Source organism: Polypterus senegalus, chromosome 5 (assembly GCF_016835505.1).
Source record: "Polypterus senegalus isolate Bchr_013 chromosome 5, ASM1683550v1, whole genome shotgun sequence".
NCBI classification, from domain to species: Eukaryota; Metazoa; Chordata; class Cladistia; order Polypteriformes; family Polypteridae; genus Polypterus; species Polypterus senegalus.
The window spans coordinates 204,586,836-204,603,163 of NC_053158.1; the positions used below are offsets into that span (position 1 = coordinate 204,586,836).

The following is a 16,328-nucleotide window of genomic DNA, read 5'->3' on the forward strand; positions in this document are numbered from 1 at the left end:
CTTATTTCCCCCCACTGTACATGTGCCATTTTTGCCCATCATTCTACACCTAATAACCCATAATGACAAGGTGACAAAATGCTTCACAAAGTTTTTCTGATGTATTAAAAATCAAAATCTGAAATCTCTCATTCCTAGAAGTATTCAGAAGCCCTCACTTGTTGCACTCCAAATTGTCCTCAGGTGAATCCTGTGTGATTTTAGTTCTCCTTGTGATGTCTCTAGAACTTGATTGGAGTCCGCCAGTGGCAAACTGAAATGACTGAACATCGTTTAGAATGATACACCATTTCTCAAAGGCCAATAGCCGGAATTCCTCTTAACAGAAATCAGGTTTGTGTGAATAATCAGGTTATTGAAAGGCATGTAAACACACTGATTTGAGGGGATGTGCAGCATTGTTCATAATGGCCATTAGTTCTGTCTTCAATCCTCACTCCACTGCTAACTCCAGGGGGCCTTTCGTAACTGAATCTGCCTTTTGTAATGAACTTGTTGATTCAGAGGGCCTCTCTCGAAGTGATGTATTGTCCCAGCCCGGCCCACCACATGGGCCATTACAGAGTTCTGGAACACGCAAAGGATGTCACAACCCGCATTAAAGGAGCTCAGTGTGCTCTGCCCTTTCATATACAGTGAAACCTCGGACCACGTACAGATCGGGTTATGACCAAAAAGTTCGCCAAACTTTTGCATCAGTTCACGACCACACACTCGGGTGAAGAACAAGCCAGTTTCCCTTCCGGTTCGTACGTGCTGATGATTTCTGCACGTGTTCAGTCTTTTCCTGTGCAGCGAGAGAGAGAGAGAGAGAGCGAGCGAGAGAGAGAGAGGGCTGGCTGCGTAAGGCCGAGAAGGCAGTTAAAGAATATACCGGGCTTGTTTTTAAAGAGACTGCTTCGAGCATTGTTTTAACCTCATTGTATTTAATGAAGACTGTTTTCTATCTGATTTTAACCTCCACTTCACTTCTGTTTACAGCGATCGGTTCGTAGCGTGCATTGTTGCAATGTTACCTTTCTTAGTTGTTTATTAAATTACAGATTTTTCAAATGTTCATTTTTTTCCCTTTGCTTAAAACTCATTTAAAAAAAGTGTTTACAGAGCGCGGTTCATAAAGCAATAGCATGAATTCTTGCAATGTTACTTTTCTCTGTTCAAGGTTGTCTCAGTGTTATTCAATGTTTTTACATTTAGTTTACTATTACGCTGTGCATTCTATGGTATTATTAACTATTTTTGTGCTTAGAAATATATTTACATACAGTTTTTACGGTCTGGAACGGATTAATTGAATTTACATACAATCCTATGGGGGAAATTACTTCGGTTCACGACCAAATCGGGTTACAATAAGAGTTTTGGAACTAATTACAGTCGTGAATTGAGGTTCCACTGTATGTAGTCATCTTCCAATTTCCCCAACTTATTTGATTAGAAATACTTGCTTTATTTAGCACAATTCAAAAGGAGTCCAAAGTAAAAATCATTGGCTATGCAAAACGTAAAACAGAAAAATGTAAAATACAGATTAGCGAAAACACTACAACACTTTCCCAAAACAGAGTAAAAAAATAAAATGGTGTCCACTGTGATCTCTTCCTGAGTGCGACACCAGTCTGTCATAAAGCACACACACTCACACACATTATATATGAGCTTATAAGTGGAAATTCACTTAATAACATTTTTTAAAGCGATTTAGTTTCCCACACCGTGACCACTAGGGGGCTGCACTGCCTAATTGTTCTTCCAGTTGCTGCAGTCACATCAGCAGGACAAACCGTCACCGTTGTCCCCACCCATTCCTCCCATCTTTCGGTGTCACCTGCTGCTCGCTTTGAATGCCAGAACACCTCCTGAGGTCCGTGCAGCCCTACAACTTTAAGGATTGCCTTTGAGAAATACGTGAACAGCTGCATGTCACCCGCATTCCTTCATTGTCATCGTAAGTCAAAACTGTCGGTCAGATGCAGATTCTGGGTTGGTTGGTCACTGTAACTGCAACTGGCTGTCCATCGTCGTCCTGTTCAATGGCATGTGTGCTACAATGCGCACATCAGTCCGTTCAGTTTTATTTTCATGAGACCGTTGTTCACAGAGTGAAAATAATATTCTTTTTTAACAAGTCCAGGGAGGCCAGGTGATGTTCTCGTTCGTAATTCAGCTTTTGTCTGTTTTCTTCTAGACCCTGTTTAAAACAAAAATGAATTTAGACAACAAGCAAAAATCCTAAATGGTGCCCATCTGTGTCTGGCTAAGGACGATGTGGCCAATGCAGATGTGCAAAGTCATCAGCTGGCAGCAGGATGGATGTCAACGCCACCGCCTTCGCCCGCTTTTGGCTGAAGCTGCTCAGTGACTTTAAATAGAAGACTTGTGTGAAAAAGTAAGTACACCCCATGAAATGTTGTTTTTATTATTTTTTTTTTAACATATGTGGACATATCAAGATTTCATCTTTACTTAAACATTATCTTTAGCTAAAGATGATACAGTATAACAAACATAATGTTGTAGTCCATTGTACAGGAGGAGTGGTGGTTCTCAGGCTAAGGGTCTGTGCTGGTATTCCGGAAGGTTCCTGCCAAAAGGGATCCTACTCTGTGGGGCCCTTAACCTGTCATTGCTCCTGGGGACGCTGTACAGTGGCTGACGCCAAGGGGTATGCGAAAACTAACAAATTCCTAATACAGGAAATCGTATAAGGCGAATGAGCAAACAAAAATTTAAATAAACATACATGCAAATTTTGCGCGTGAAAAAAGTAATTTATTGCAACCACAAATTAGAATCGGGTGTAAACGAGACTAGAACATTATGAGAGAGGACCTCGTCTGACTCTGCCTTATTTAAACCTCCGACATTTAATGTGCTTTGCCCTTTGCTGTTGAAGTGAGTGTTGTCACCATGCCAAGATACAAAGAACACTCTGAGACCTTCACAAAGGAGGTTCTGGATGCCAGTGAGTCAGGGAAAGGATTTCAGAAGACCTACAAACAAATGGAAACCAACCGTTCCACTGTGCAGAAGATCATCTACAAGTCAAAAAGATTTCAAACAGCTGCCAACTTGGCCAGGCCAGACCACCCCAGAATGTAGGATGCTGAATGGAGTCTCAAAGAAGCCCGGAGATTCATCATGGGACCTTCCAGGTATCTCTTGCTGCTATTGATATCAAAGTGCCTGAGTCTACCTCTAAGAAGAAGTTGTGCCAATGAGATTTACATACATAGGTGGTGTGCCAGGAGGAGAACAGAAAGAACATCAGGGCAAGGCTAAAGTTGGGTGATTAACACTTACTGGACAAAAAGCAGCTGAGGTAGAGACAGTAATTTGGCCAAAACACAAGAAGAAATTTTTGGTAAAAACCAAAAGACAACATTTGACCAGAAGAACCTGACGCCCAACTGTTAAACATGGTGGTGGAAACTGCATGCTTTGGAGCTGCTTTGCATCTGAACTTGGGCAGCTCACCCATCATTGAATCTACAAGGACGTTTTCAATGGCCTGGAAGGTGCTGGAGGATAATGTGAGACCATTGGTCAGAAGATAAGAAGCTTGATGGAAAGTGGCCCTAAACATTGCAGTAGATCCAACCAGAAATGGCTGAAAAGGAAGAAATGGGGAGTTCTGGAATGGCCAAGTCAAGATCTGGATCGCTGAGGCTGGGGTTGGGAATGCCTTTGGTTTGAAACGAGCTGTGCATGCAAGACGCCCCTCAGCCATCCCACCTGTCAAAGAATTGTGCACAGAGGAGTGAGAAGAGGTGACCTCTAGTTGATCTCAGAGACTTTCACAGTCCTAGGACGTGCCGACTTGAGGGGGCAATGTCAGCTAAGAGAGCCAGTGGGGGGGCTAAAGACAGAAATGGCATATCTGTTCATTTTTTGGTGTATAAATTACTGCAAAGTCAGATTTTCTTTGTTGTCTTCCTGTTATACCAGCCTTACCTATAGGAGCCATTTCAATGAAGATCAAATCTTGGTATGTCCACCTGTGTTAAATACATATACAGTACAGGCCAAAAGTTTGGACACCCCTCCTCATGCAATTTGTTTTCTTTATTTTCATGACCATTTACATTGGTAGATTCTCACTGAAGGCATCAAAACTCTGAATGAACACATGTGGAGTTATGTACTTAACAAAAAAAGGTGAAATAACTGAAAACATGTTTTATATTCTAGTTTCTTCAAAATAGCCACCCTTTGCTCTGCTTGGCATTCTCTCGATGAGCTTCAACAGGAAGTCACCTGAAATGGTTTTCACTTCACAGGTGTGCCTTATCAGGGTTATTTAGTGGAATTTCTTGCTTTATCAATGGGGTTGGGACCAGCAGTTGTGTTGTGCAGAAGTCAGGTTAGTTGGGCGATCATTTATTTTTCAACAGGACAATGACCCCAAACACACCTCCAGGCTGTGTAAGGGCTATTTGACCAAGAAGGAGAGTGATGGAGTGCTGTAAACGGTCATGAAAATAAAGAAAAGACACTGAATGAGGAGGTGTGTCCAAACTTTTGGCCTGTACTGTATGTATATGTTGTATGTATATATATATATATATATATATATATATATATATATATATATATATATATATATATATATATATATATATATATACACTGTTCACAAAAATTAAAGGAACACTTTAAAGAAACACATTAGATACATCAGATCTCAATATGAAGTTGGATATCTACACAAATAACGACAGGGCAATGTCTTAGGAACAAAAGGATGCCAAGTCTTTTAATGGAAATAAAAGTTTTCTGCCTACAGAGGGCTCAATTGTGTAGACACCCTAAAATCAGAGTGAAATGAAGATGTGGCAGGCTAGTCCATTTTTCAAAATCTTAATTTCTGCTACTCAAAATGCTTTTCAGTATCTTGTGTGGCCCCCACGAGCTTGTATGCATGCTTGACAACGTCGGGCATGCTCCTAATGAGACGACGGATGGTGTCTTGTGGCATTTCCTCCCAGATCTGTATGAGGGCATCCCTGAGCTGTTGTACAGTCTGAGGAGCAACCTGGCGCCTAATGGACCAAACATAATGTCCCACAGATGTTCTATTGGGTTTAAGTCAGGGGATCGTGAAGGCCATTCAATTGTTTCAATTCCTTCATCCTCCAGGTACTGCCTGCATACTCTTGCCACATGAGGCCGGGCATTGTCGTGCATTAGGAGGAAACCAGGACCTACTGCACCAGCGTAGGGTCTGACAATGGGTCCAAGGATTTCATCCTGATACCTAATGGCAGTCAAGGTGTCTTTGTCTAGCTTGTAGAAGTCTGTGCGTCCCTCCATGGATATGCCTCCCCAGACCATCACTGACCCACCACCAAACTGGTCATGCCGAATGATGTTACAGACAGCATAACATTCTCCATGGCTTCTGCAGACCCTTCAACGCCTGTCACATGTGCTCAGGGTGAACCTGCTCTCATCTGTGAAAAACACAGGGTGCCATTGGTGGACCTGACAATTCTGGTATTGTATGGTAAATGCCGATCGCGCTCCACTGCGCTGGGTTGTGAGCACAGGGCCCACTAGAGGACGTTGGGCCCTCAGACCACCCTCAAGAAGTCTGTTTCTGATTGTTTGGTCAGAGACATTCACACCAGTGGCCTGCTGGAGGTCATTTTGTAGAGCTCTGGAAATGCTCATCCTGTTCCTCCTTGCCCAAAGGAGCAGATACCAGTCCTGCTGATGGGTTATGGACCTTCTATGGCCCTCTCCAGCTCTCCTAGAGTAACTGCTTGTCTCCTAGAATCTCCTCCATGCCCTTGAGACTGTGCAGGAGACACAGCAAACCTTCTGGCAATGACACGTATTGATGTGCCATCCTGGAGAAGTTGGACTACCTGTGCCACCTCTGTAGGGTCCAGGTATCGCCTCATGGTACCAGTAGTGACACTGACTGTAGCCAAATGCAAAACTAGTGAAGAAACAGTCAGAAAAGATGAGGAGGGAAAAATGTCAGTGGCCTCCACCTGTTAAACCATTCCTGTTTTGGGGGTCCATCTCATTGTTGCCCCTCTAGTGCATCTGTTGTTAATTTCATTAACACCACAGCAGCTGAAACTGATTAACAACCCCCTCTGCTACTTAACTGACCAGATTAATATCCCAGAAGTTTCACTGACTTTATGCTATACTCTGATTAAAAAGTGTTCCTTTAATTTTTTGAGCAGTATATATATATATATATATATATATATATATATATATATATATATATATATATATATATATATATAATGTAATGTATGTGTTTCATGGGGTGTATTTAGTTTTTAACGTAACTGTATGTGGGTGACATTATTTATTACTGGGAATAATATCTTGTCATCAAAACCAAATTATTTCTCACACACAGCAACACAGAGTACAATATGTGGGAAATGCTTAGTTGCTGAATTCCACGACTGTGCATTAGAAGAAAATAAAAAGAAAATAAATAATCAAATAGTCAACTCCATAAATAGCAACCTGTACAAACGTTCTATAGCTGAGTAGATAAATAACGTGCCCTGTCTCTATTTTGGGCCAAATGTATTAAGATTTATGATTGTCATATCGGCTGCTGGACTAATCTTTAAGCCTGATGGAAGCACTGTTATAATAAGTTTGTTATAATATTAAGAATTGTGTCACTGTATCTGTTTTAGATCTCTTTAAATGTATTTTTCTGTGTAACATGCCATGCAGAGCTGAGCCAGCTTTAGCACAGGGTGTCAGCTTTCAGAATTGCTGGGCCAAGCAAAGCATAAAGACAGACAGGAACAGCTGTTGTCAGCCCTAAAAGGCCTAAGTGTTATATGATCTGACTGTCTGATGCTTAGCTCCAGTTTGTCTACCTTGTTTGGCAATGTACTGGGGGATTTGGTCGTGTGGACACAATATAAAAAACGCTGAAACCTTGCCAAGCTTTGAGGACCTGAGGGAGTGGAAGCCATAGACTCCAAAGCCACCTCCGTTGTGACAGAAAAAAAGCCATTTCTACACGACCGAATCCCCACGGTTCACAGATGAAATCGGCTGGTCTTCCCTGTTTTTATAGCAACGTAAGCCGCATTAAACAAGCTAAGTATATTCTGTCTTTTCTGTGACTTTGTCGCCGCCTATTGCCGAAAAGAGGGATATCGCCGTTATAATTTATAATTATTTAAAGAAAGGTTTATTAAAATGCCGCAATATATTTCCACGGAGCTAACACTCCCATCAGAAACAAGCACAAAGGGACATTCTGAACAGATTAAGGTGGGCAGCGGGTATGCGTCTTCAGAGAGGTGCAGGCAGGTATTTAATACACAATTGAGAAATTTCTACTTGCCGACATCGCACATTCATATGCCAGTGGAATGGAATACATTTAAGAACCCCGGGAGCAAAAGTTAAAGGTGGTGTGTGACGGGCCACAGCCGCCCTCCCAACCTGCCACATTTCCTAGCTTTTTTTTTTTTTTAGCTGCCTTTTGGACATACCTGTATGTGGGAGCGGAGATTATTTGCTCGGAAATGCAGCTCTTCGTTCTTTTCTTTCAGGAATCTTAGCTGCTCTAACAGAACGTCCTTCTCCAAGTCTCTTTCTGTTGAATTAAAAAGGAAAAAAAAAAATAAAGATGGAACTTCTAAAATGGTTTGTAGCAAGAATGTTATTAGTGGCAATGCCATTTGCAATTCACCTGTGAGAGAGACTGTCGGAGAGATGGATAAACGACAGCTGTGTGTCGGGTTAGGGAGACGGGCAGAAAACGCGTGAAGGACACACAAGCAGGTTATCTAAAAAAAAAAGTGCTGATATCTGCTTGACCAATATGGTTAACGTCTGTGGTAAATGATGAGAGCCAATGAGGGTATTAATAACCAGCCAGTTCTTCTGGTAGTCGCCCATATCTGACATGAATTCTATGAAACATGTAATGATGTGAGTGTTTAGAATGACGAAGACCCAGCACGACGTCAGAAGCCTCTCTCACTGTACCGTCGACGTTCCTAACTGCTGGATGGGATATCTGATTGTCTGTGTTCTCCCACTTGGCTGGAATGTCCCTTTGTTTCTCTCCGGCCTGGGGAGATTATGCATTATATTCTTAGAATGAATGTTATCTTTTAAAGCAAGTTAATTACATAATTTCTCTTTTTGTACCATATTACTCCGTTGTAATTATTTTCCGGCATGGGTGCAAGAGGGATGGTATTGGCTCTAGTCAGTTCTGCATCAAGAAAGAAATTCCAGGGGAGAAAGAGCACCGCAGTTTCTCTAACTGGAATTTCTCTAAACAGAAATCAGGTTTTTGTGAATAATCGGGTTATTGAAATGCATTTGAGAGGACATGCAGCGTTGTTCATAATGGCCATTAGTTTTGTCGTCAGTCCACCGCTAACTCCAGCACGTCCAGGGGGCCTTCCGTAACTGAATCTGCCTTTGTAATGAACTTGTTGATTTGGTGTTGATTCTCCTGAAGGTGATGTAAGGTCCCGGCCCAGCACACCACATGGGCCATTACTGTTCTAATGAGAGAGCTCCCCCTGGTGGTTGTCCAAATTAACATCTATTATTTTATTGTCTATGGGCCAGGATATACTTGACACTATGCAAAACATATGCTTGCAGAAGCTGCTGTTACGCATACAGTGCACTGATTATACTTGCACGCGTACTTTATATAAATCTAGAGCAGGGATGTCGGACTGCGGTTCTCGAGGTCTGCAGTGGCTGCAGGTTTTCTTTCAAACCATCCTCTTAATTAGTAACCAGTTTTTGCTGCTAATTAACTTTTTTGCTTTAGTTTTAATTAACTTGACTCCGCCTCCCCTTTAGTTGCCTCTATGTTCCTTAATTGGCAGCCAAACAATAATGAGACACGAAATGAGTTGCCACATGACCAGCTCACCTGTGCCCATCACTCAATATCTAAAAATAAGGAAACGTGAAGGTCTCGGTAAGGCTGGTCTCTCAGGTCACCAAACATCTTGACGATGTTCTTAGAAAAAAACACAAAATCAACAGTTTTGGAGATGTCTGCTGTGGCAGAATGAGACCAGCAGGCCATGTAATTAAATAGCGGGTTTAATTAACAGCAAGAATTGGCTTCTCATTAAGAAACTGGTTGGAGTGAAATGGGTTGGAGTTTGAAGCCCCAGTTTAGCTGGTCATCTGTTGGCTCATTTCACGTCTCATTTCTGTTTGGCTGCCATTTAATGAAGAAAGGAGTCAATTCAGAGGACTGAATCCTTAAAAACAGGGAAGGGAAATCAGTTAATTAGCAGTGAAAACTGGTCACTAATGAAGAAGATGGTGTGAACTTGAACCCGGACACAGACCGACAAGGGCGCCAAAAATCCCAAAACACACACTTTTTATTCTTGGTTTGGCACACAAAGCACAACCACAGTGCACAAACCACCACAATTCTCAGTCCTTCTTTTCTTCTTCCGCCTCCACTCCTCTCCTGCAAGCTCTGTCCACTGCCACCCGACTCTGGCCTCCTTTATACTGCAGCCGGAAGTGCTCCAGGTGCTACGTAATTAACATCTGGCACAAGTGCTGCATGCCCAGGCTCCGGAGCTGATCAATTAAAACCCTCCACCTGCGTCCTTGACCCGATACCAACAAATTATTTCAAAGAAGTATCAGGCGTGCTAATTGATAATCATAGTAAATTCGTCATTAGATACGGGGGTCTTCCCAGACTGTCTTAAGACTGCTGTAGTTAAGCCCCTACTTAAGAAACATGAACTCGACCCCTCGGCTCTTGAAAATTTTAGACCCATCTCTAACCTGCCTTTCTTAAGTAAAGTTCTGGAGAAGGCAGCCATTATGCAGCTAAATGACCACCTCAATAAACCTGCTACTCTTGATAAATTTCAGTCGGGTTTTAGAACAAATCACAGCACAGAAACTGCACTCGTTAAAGTAGTAAATGATTTGCGAGTGAACGCAGACAGAGGCCATTTATCTGTTCTCATCCTCCTCGATCTGAGTGCTGCATCTGACACCATTGATCACAACATTCTTAGAAATCGCCTTAGTCAATGGGTGGGCCTCTCTGACAGGGTCTTAAATTGGTTTGAAACCTACCTCACAGGGAGAAAATATTTTGTTAGTTGTGGTAATCAGATCTCAAAGACACATGATATCCGATATGGTGGTCCACAAGGCTCTATCCTGGTCCGCTGCTCTTCTCAATCTACATGCTTCCGTTAGGTCAGATTATCTCAGGGCACAACGTGAGCTACCACAGCTATGCTGATGACACACAGCTGTACTTATCAATAGCACCTGATGACCCCGATTCTATTGATTCACTAACACAATGTCTGACTTGTATCTCAGAATGGATGAATAGTAACTTTCTCAAGTTAAATAAAGAGAAAACTGAAATCTTAGTGATTGGCAATAATGGATACAATGAGGCTATTAGAAATAAACTGGATACATTAGGATTAAAAGTCAAGACGGAGGTAAAAAGCTTAGGGGTGATTGTTGATTGTAATCTGAATTTTAAATCACATATTAATCAGATCACTAGGACAGCATTTTTTCACTTAAGAAACATAAGTAAAGTTAGACCTCTTATATCACTGAAAGATGCTGAGAAATTAGTTCACGCATTTGTTTTCAGTCGACTAGATTACTGTAACGCACTCCTCTCAGGGCCACCCAAAATAGACATCAATCGACTGCAACGAGTGCAGAATGCAGCTGCTAGAATCCTAACTAGGAAAAGAAAATCCGAACACATTTCTCCAGTTTTGATGTCACTACACTGGTTGCCTGTGTCATTCAGGATTGACTTTAAAATTCTGCTTATGATTTATAAAGCCTTAAATAATCTGCTCCATCTTATATATCGGAATGTCTGACACCTTATATTCCAAATCATAACCTCAGATCTTCAAATGAGTGTCTCCTTAGAATTCCAAGAACAAAACTTAAAAGAAGTGGTGAGGCAGGCAGGGGCCTTCTGCTGTTATGCACCTAAAATCTGGAATAGCCTGCCAATAGGAATTCACCAGGCTGATACAGTAGAGCACTTTAAAACACTGCTGAAAACACATTAGTGTAACATGGCCTTTTTATAACTTCACTTTAACTTAATCCTGATTCTCTATATGTTCAATTCATCATAATAACTATTCATGGTGGCTCTAAAATCCATACTGACCCCTACTCTCTTTTTCCGGTTTCTTTGTGGTGGTGGCCTGCGCCACCTCCACCTACTCAAAGCTTCATGATGCTCCAACAATGATGGATGGATTAAAAGGCAGAACTCTACATGACGATCATCATCAAGCCCTTCCGTGAGAACCCTAAATCCAAAGAGGACTGTTTCATTTATGTTAGGTAGAATGCCCAGAGGGGACTGGGTGGTCTGGAATCCCTACAGATTTTATTTTTTCTCCAGCCGTCTGGAGTTTTTTGTTTTTCTGTCCCCCCTGGCCATTGAACCTTACTCTTATTCTATGTTAATTAATGTTGACTTATTTTATTTTCTTATTGTGTCTTTTATTTTTCTATTCTTTATTATGTAAAACACTTTGAGCTACAGTTTGTATGAAAATGTGCTATACAAATAAATGCTGTTGGTGTAGCAGGGTTGGGTTTCTAAGCCCCAAACCCGTGGCCGTGACACAAACCAGGGGGGCTGCCCTCTCATGACCCGGGGGAGGTACTGTTGTTGACGACATATCCATTCCCCCGGTCTACTCAACAGGGCGTCCCATCCGGCCATCCATCACAATGGTTAGAATGAAACCTGCAGTCACTGCGGCCCTCCAGGCTCAGAGTTCGACACTCCTGACTTAGAGGATTCCACCAGGTGGCAACGTGAAGTGCTGTTGCAAATGTGCGAAAAAAAAAAAAAGACAACACCAGCATCACAGAAGGTAGTACGTGCGACCTTTAAACGTATTGTGTCAGTTCAATGGGGAATATGCAATGCTTGTATTGCCAATGAGAGAAATGGATGAAGAAAAGCACCATGCAGACATTTGCAAGTCAGCACTTAAATTTGATGATGTGCTTCACTGCACCGAACCATTCATCATACATCGAAGAGCACACACACTGACTGACCCTGTTGGAGCTGTCGTCACATGACATTATCTTGCAGTGGCCCCACTTCTTTTCTCGGACATTTGCTTCCATTTCGTCTTTCCTGTTTCCACATCCACTTTCAAAGAGCTGGCCAGCTATTCTGACAGTAAGTGGCACGTTTGTCACTACAGAGATGTTGCTTTTAAACAACGATGCTGACGTCGTGTACCAAACCTAACACACGTGCCACCCCAATTTTTGCTGGTACTGCCACTCACGCATGCATTGCATTCATTTCTGACGACGTGCTCAAAGGATGCGCCAGAAGAGCGCTGGGAATGTGTGGCAGCCATGATGCAATGCGTTCTGAGCATTAAGTGTATATACCCAGGCCCGAAGATGGGTTGTAATCTAAGTTAAGCGACGTACACCTCAGCGTATTCAGCGTTCACATCTGCAGTGCACCATTTATTGGAATGTATTTTGTAATGCGTATACTAATGAAATGTGTGGTGTTTTCATTCCAACAGATGGTGCATCACAAACGTTAGTGTTGCTTTTACAAATCACCTACTAAACTGCATATAACGGAGAAAAAGCAACCAGTCAGACACACAGACACATCAGTTACTTATTTGAAATGTTTGTGTTTTTTTGTGCAACACCTTGAATACCATTTTGGGTCCTCAGACTGCCACCATTTTGATTTCCCGTTGTTTGGTCTGCTTCCCAGGTTTCCAGGGGCGTGGCCTCCGAGGTTGTGACTCGTGGTTAGCAGGCGTCTTATCCGATCCGCGGATACCAAACCCCCTTCCCTATGTGAGGCAGTAGCAACGTGAAGGTGATGACGGCTGGTGAGGAAAATAATAACGATACAAGAAACAAACGGCATAGGGGAGTCTTATAGAATCAGAAGAGGAATGGGGGGAGATGGGTGCTGTAGATTTTAGAGTCGTTTATATTACAGTTCTACGTTGATTAGTCTGGCCATAACAATTACCAATTTAATAAATTTCATATATCATTTTGTTGTTTTCGGTGTGTTTGACAGAGAAGCACAGCTGGTTATAAAGTAACCGAAGCCTCGAAACCCAATAACACGTGCATATTAAACTCGCCCAGTTGGCTTTCATACTGACCTTCTGCATAGTCAATGTAGGTCTCAAATATGGCATCAATTCCCTGCCACTTGGCTTGCCCGACCATTTCCACCTCCTCCTCCTCCTCCTCCTCCTCTTCACTCATGCTGCTCTCACTTTGAATCCTAACGTGCTCACCTGTGCAGCTGACGTCTAGACTTCCATTCACTTCCTGTACCTGAACTGGAAATTGAGAGCTGGTGTACGTATGCACAGTGGGCCCTGAAACGACAGGAGAGTTAGAGAAAGTTTAAAGAAAATGGCCGGTAGGTCTGAGTGTAAAAAAGCCTTTTAGATCTGCGGACAATAAAAAGTCAGGGAGGACCAATTGAACAACCTTGACGGTAACTGGACATGCTTGGCCGAGGTGGGGAATGGAGGTGGAAGAACACTGTACTGTCTTTGAATATTGTTCGGGGCAATGTCCATTTTTACTAAGACCCACCCGCCCACCCGTTAGGTCACAATCAAAACATTCGCCATCCTAACAATTCACAGAAGCCCCCACAAACACAGCAAGTACAGCCCCAGAACTCTAAACACTGCCGGGACCTGGCATGGAGCGGCAGGACATTCTGTATACGTGACAGTAATGAAAGGATTTAAGTGTCTGTGTGACCGTGTAGTTGCTATGTCTGTGTCTTTCCAACCTGTGGCATGATAGGTATTGGTAGAAATAAAATGAATTGCATTTGCCATTCCAAAAGATGCCACATTGCAAACATTAGCACTGCTTTTACAAATCCCAGCTTAATTGACACTGAACATTCCAACAGATGACGATCCCAAGCATTTAAGTAATTATTTTATTACTACAAATGTTTGCTATGCACCAGCTGTTAAAATGCACTGCATTTGTCATTCTGTTACCACATGCATAGCAAGCTGCCTGCTTCACAATAAGGAGACCCGTCTGGGTTCGCTTCCCAGGTCCTCTCTGCGTGGAGTTTGCATGTTCTGCCCGTGTCCGTGTGGGTTTCCTCCTACAGTCCAAAGACATGCAGGTTAGGTGCATTGATGATCCGAAATTGTCCCTGGTGTGTGTGTGCCCTGCGGTGGGCTGGCACCCTGCCCGGGTTTGTTCCTGCCTTGCCCTTTGCTGGCTGGGATTGGCTCCAGCAGACCCCGTGACCCTGTAGTTAAGATATAGCGGGTTTAATAATGGATGGATGGATTATAAACTGCATTCCTACAAACATTAATGCTGAGGTCTGCGTTGATTAATTAGATTTCAGCTTGTCTTAGATGGGTAGTTCCTAGTGACTTAATGAGCCTATACTTCACACATTTAAAAATGCAGACGTGGAAGACCGGAATTATAATTCCAAACGGAGATCCTAGAGAGACATGTAACAAACTTCGTTCGTGATGACACATTCATGAAAAGGTAAAATGAGCTTTTGCAGACCAAGATTTAGTGACATGTATAACTACTGGTAGCCCCAGTAAGCCGTATTTTAAACAACAACATTTATTTCTGTTGCACATTTTCATACAAGTAATGTAGCTCAAAGTGCTTTACATGATGAGGAAAAGACAAAGTAAGAAAAATAAGACAATGCTAATTAACATAGAATAAGAGTAAGGTCCGATGGCCAGGGAGGACAGAAAAACAAAAAAACTCCAGACGGCTGGAGAGAAAAATAAAATTTGCAGGGATACCAGGCTACGAGACCACCTGACCAGCCCGCTCTGGGCATTCTACCTAACATAAATGAAACAGAACTCTTTTTATTTAGGGTTCTCATGGAAGGACTTGATGATGATGATGGTCATGGAGACTTTTGGCTTTTAATCCATCAAACAATGTAACTCATGGCTGACCTGACATAAATGGGGTGGTTATAGTGAGGAGTTCAGTCTACCCAATAAATATTAAAGACATAATCACAAAGACACCACATAATACCACACATTAAACACTTAAACTCTCAAGATTATCTTCTGTATTCCTCCAACCGCTTACCAAGTCCCGATAGAAATCCCACTTAATTAATCCACAGTAAGAATCGAAGCACCGAGACAGCAAACCGAGAGTCTACTGGTAGTGATAAAGTCAGAGCCCCAGGGTGGGTGGCGTCGGATCGACTCCGTGGTCCTCAAAAGTGCGACTCTATTATATTTCCCTTCTCTTTGATCTGAGATATATATATGGACTTTCTTTCATTACAACTTGGGAATAATCTGCTCAGATCTGGCAGGATGCTCCTCATTTCGTGAATTACTTTTCTCGTCCCTTCCTTTGCGATTCTTATTTCGAGAAGGAACATCTCAAGCGGGACACCTCTGTGTTGGAGACCCACCCTGATTGGCTTCCCGGAAAGCAGAATAACTCAAAACCTCAAACGTCCTCAAGAAAACCCAGCTAAGAACCCAGCAAATCGGTGCCACTGTGCATAACATTCAGTGACCTCCAATGACAAGAACATGCGCTCACCGGCCACTTTATTAGGTACACCGGTTGGACCCCTTTTTGCCTTCAGAACTGCTGTGATTCTTCATGGCGTAGATTCAACAAGCTGCTGGAAATATTCCTCAGGGATTTTGGTCCACGTTGACATGATAGCATCACGCAGTAGCTGCAGATTTGTCGGCTGCACATCCGTGATGCAAATCTCCCATTCCACCACATCTCAAAGATGCTCTACTGGATTGACGTCTGGTGGCTGTGGAGGCCATTTGAGTCCAGTGAGCTCATCATCAAGTGCAAGAAACCAGTCTGAGACGATTGGAGCTTTGTGACATGGCGTGTTATCCTGCTGGAAGGAGCCATCAGAAGATCATCATAAAGGGATGGACATGCGGTCCGCAACAAGACTCAGGTAGGCTGTGGCATTTAAATGATGCTCGGTACTAAGGGACCCAAGGTGTGCCAAGAAAATATGCCCCATGCCATCAGACCACAACCAGCAGTCTGATCCATTGATACACAGCAGGATGGACCCCTGCTTTCATGTTGTTGACCCCACAATCTGAATGTCGCAGCAGAAATTGAGACTCGTCAGACCAGGTGACGTTTGTCCAATCTTCTGTTGTCCAGTTTTGCTGTTTCCCACGTGTGAATTGTGGCCTCAGTTGCCTGTTCTTAGCGGACAGGAGTGGCACCCGCTGTGGTGGTCTGTTGCTGTAGCCCCCCAT

At 42.8% G+C, this 16,328-nt stretch overlaps 1 protein-coding gene across 6 annotated transcripts in view; it reads right to left on the reverse strand.

Moving 5' to 3' along the window:
- Window positions 1–1,429: 1,429 nt before the first annotated feature.
- Window positions 1,430–16,328, reverse strand: part of LOC120529819 (genetic suppressor element 1-like) — a 79,918-nt gene continuing 65,019 nt past the window's right edge. For all 6 annotated transcript variants that reach the window (XM_039753995.1, XM_039753992.1, XM_039753993.1 and 3 more), the window contains 3 exons: window positions 13,191–13,412; window positions 7,494–7,597; window positions 1,430–2,191 (listed from right to left, as the gene is read on the reverse strand). In XM_039753995.1, coding sequence (XP_039609929.1) covers window positions 2,096–2,191; window positions 7,494–7,597; window positions 13,191–13,412 — 422 coding nt within the window. In that variant the 3' untranslated portion in view covers window positions 1,430–2,095. The remainder of the gene's footprint in view (window positions 2,192–7,493; window positions 7,598–13,190; window positions 13,413–16,328) is intronic.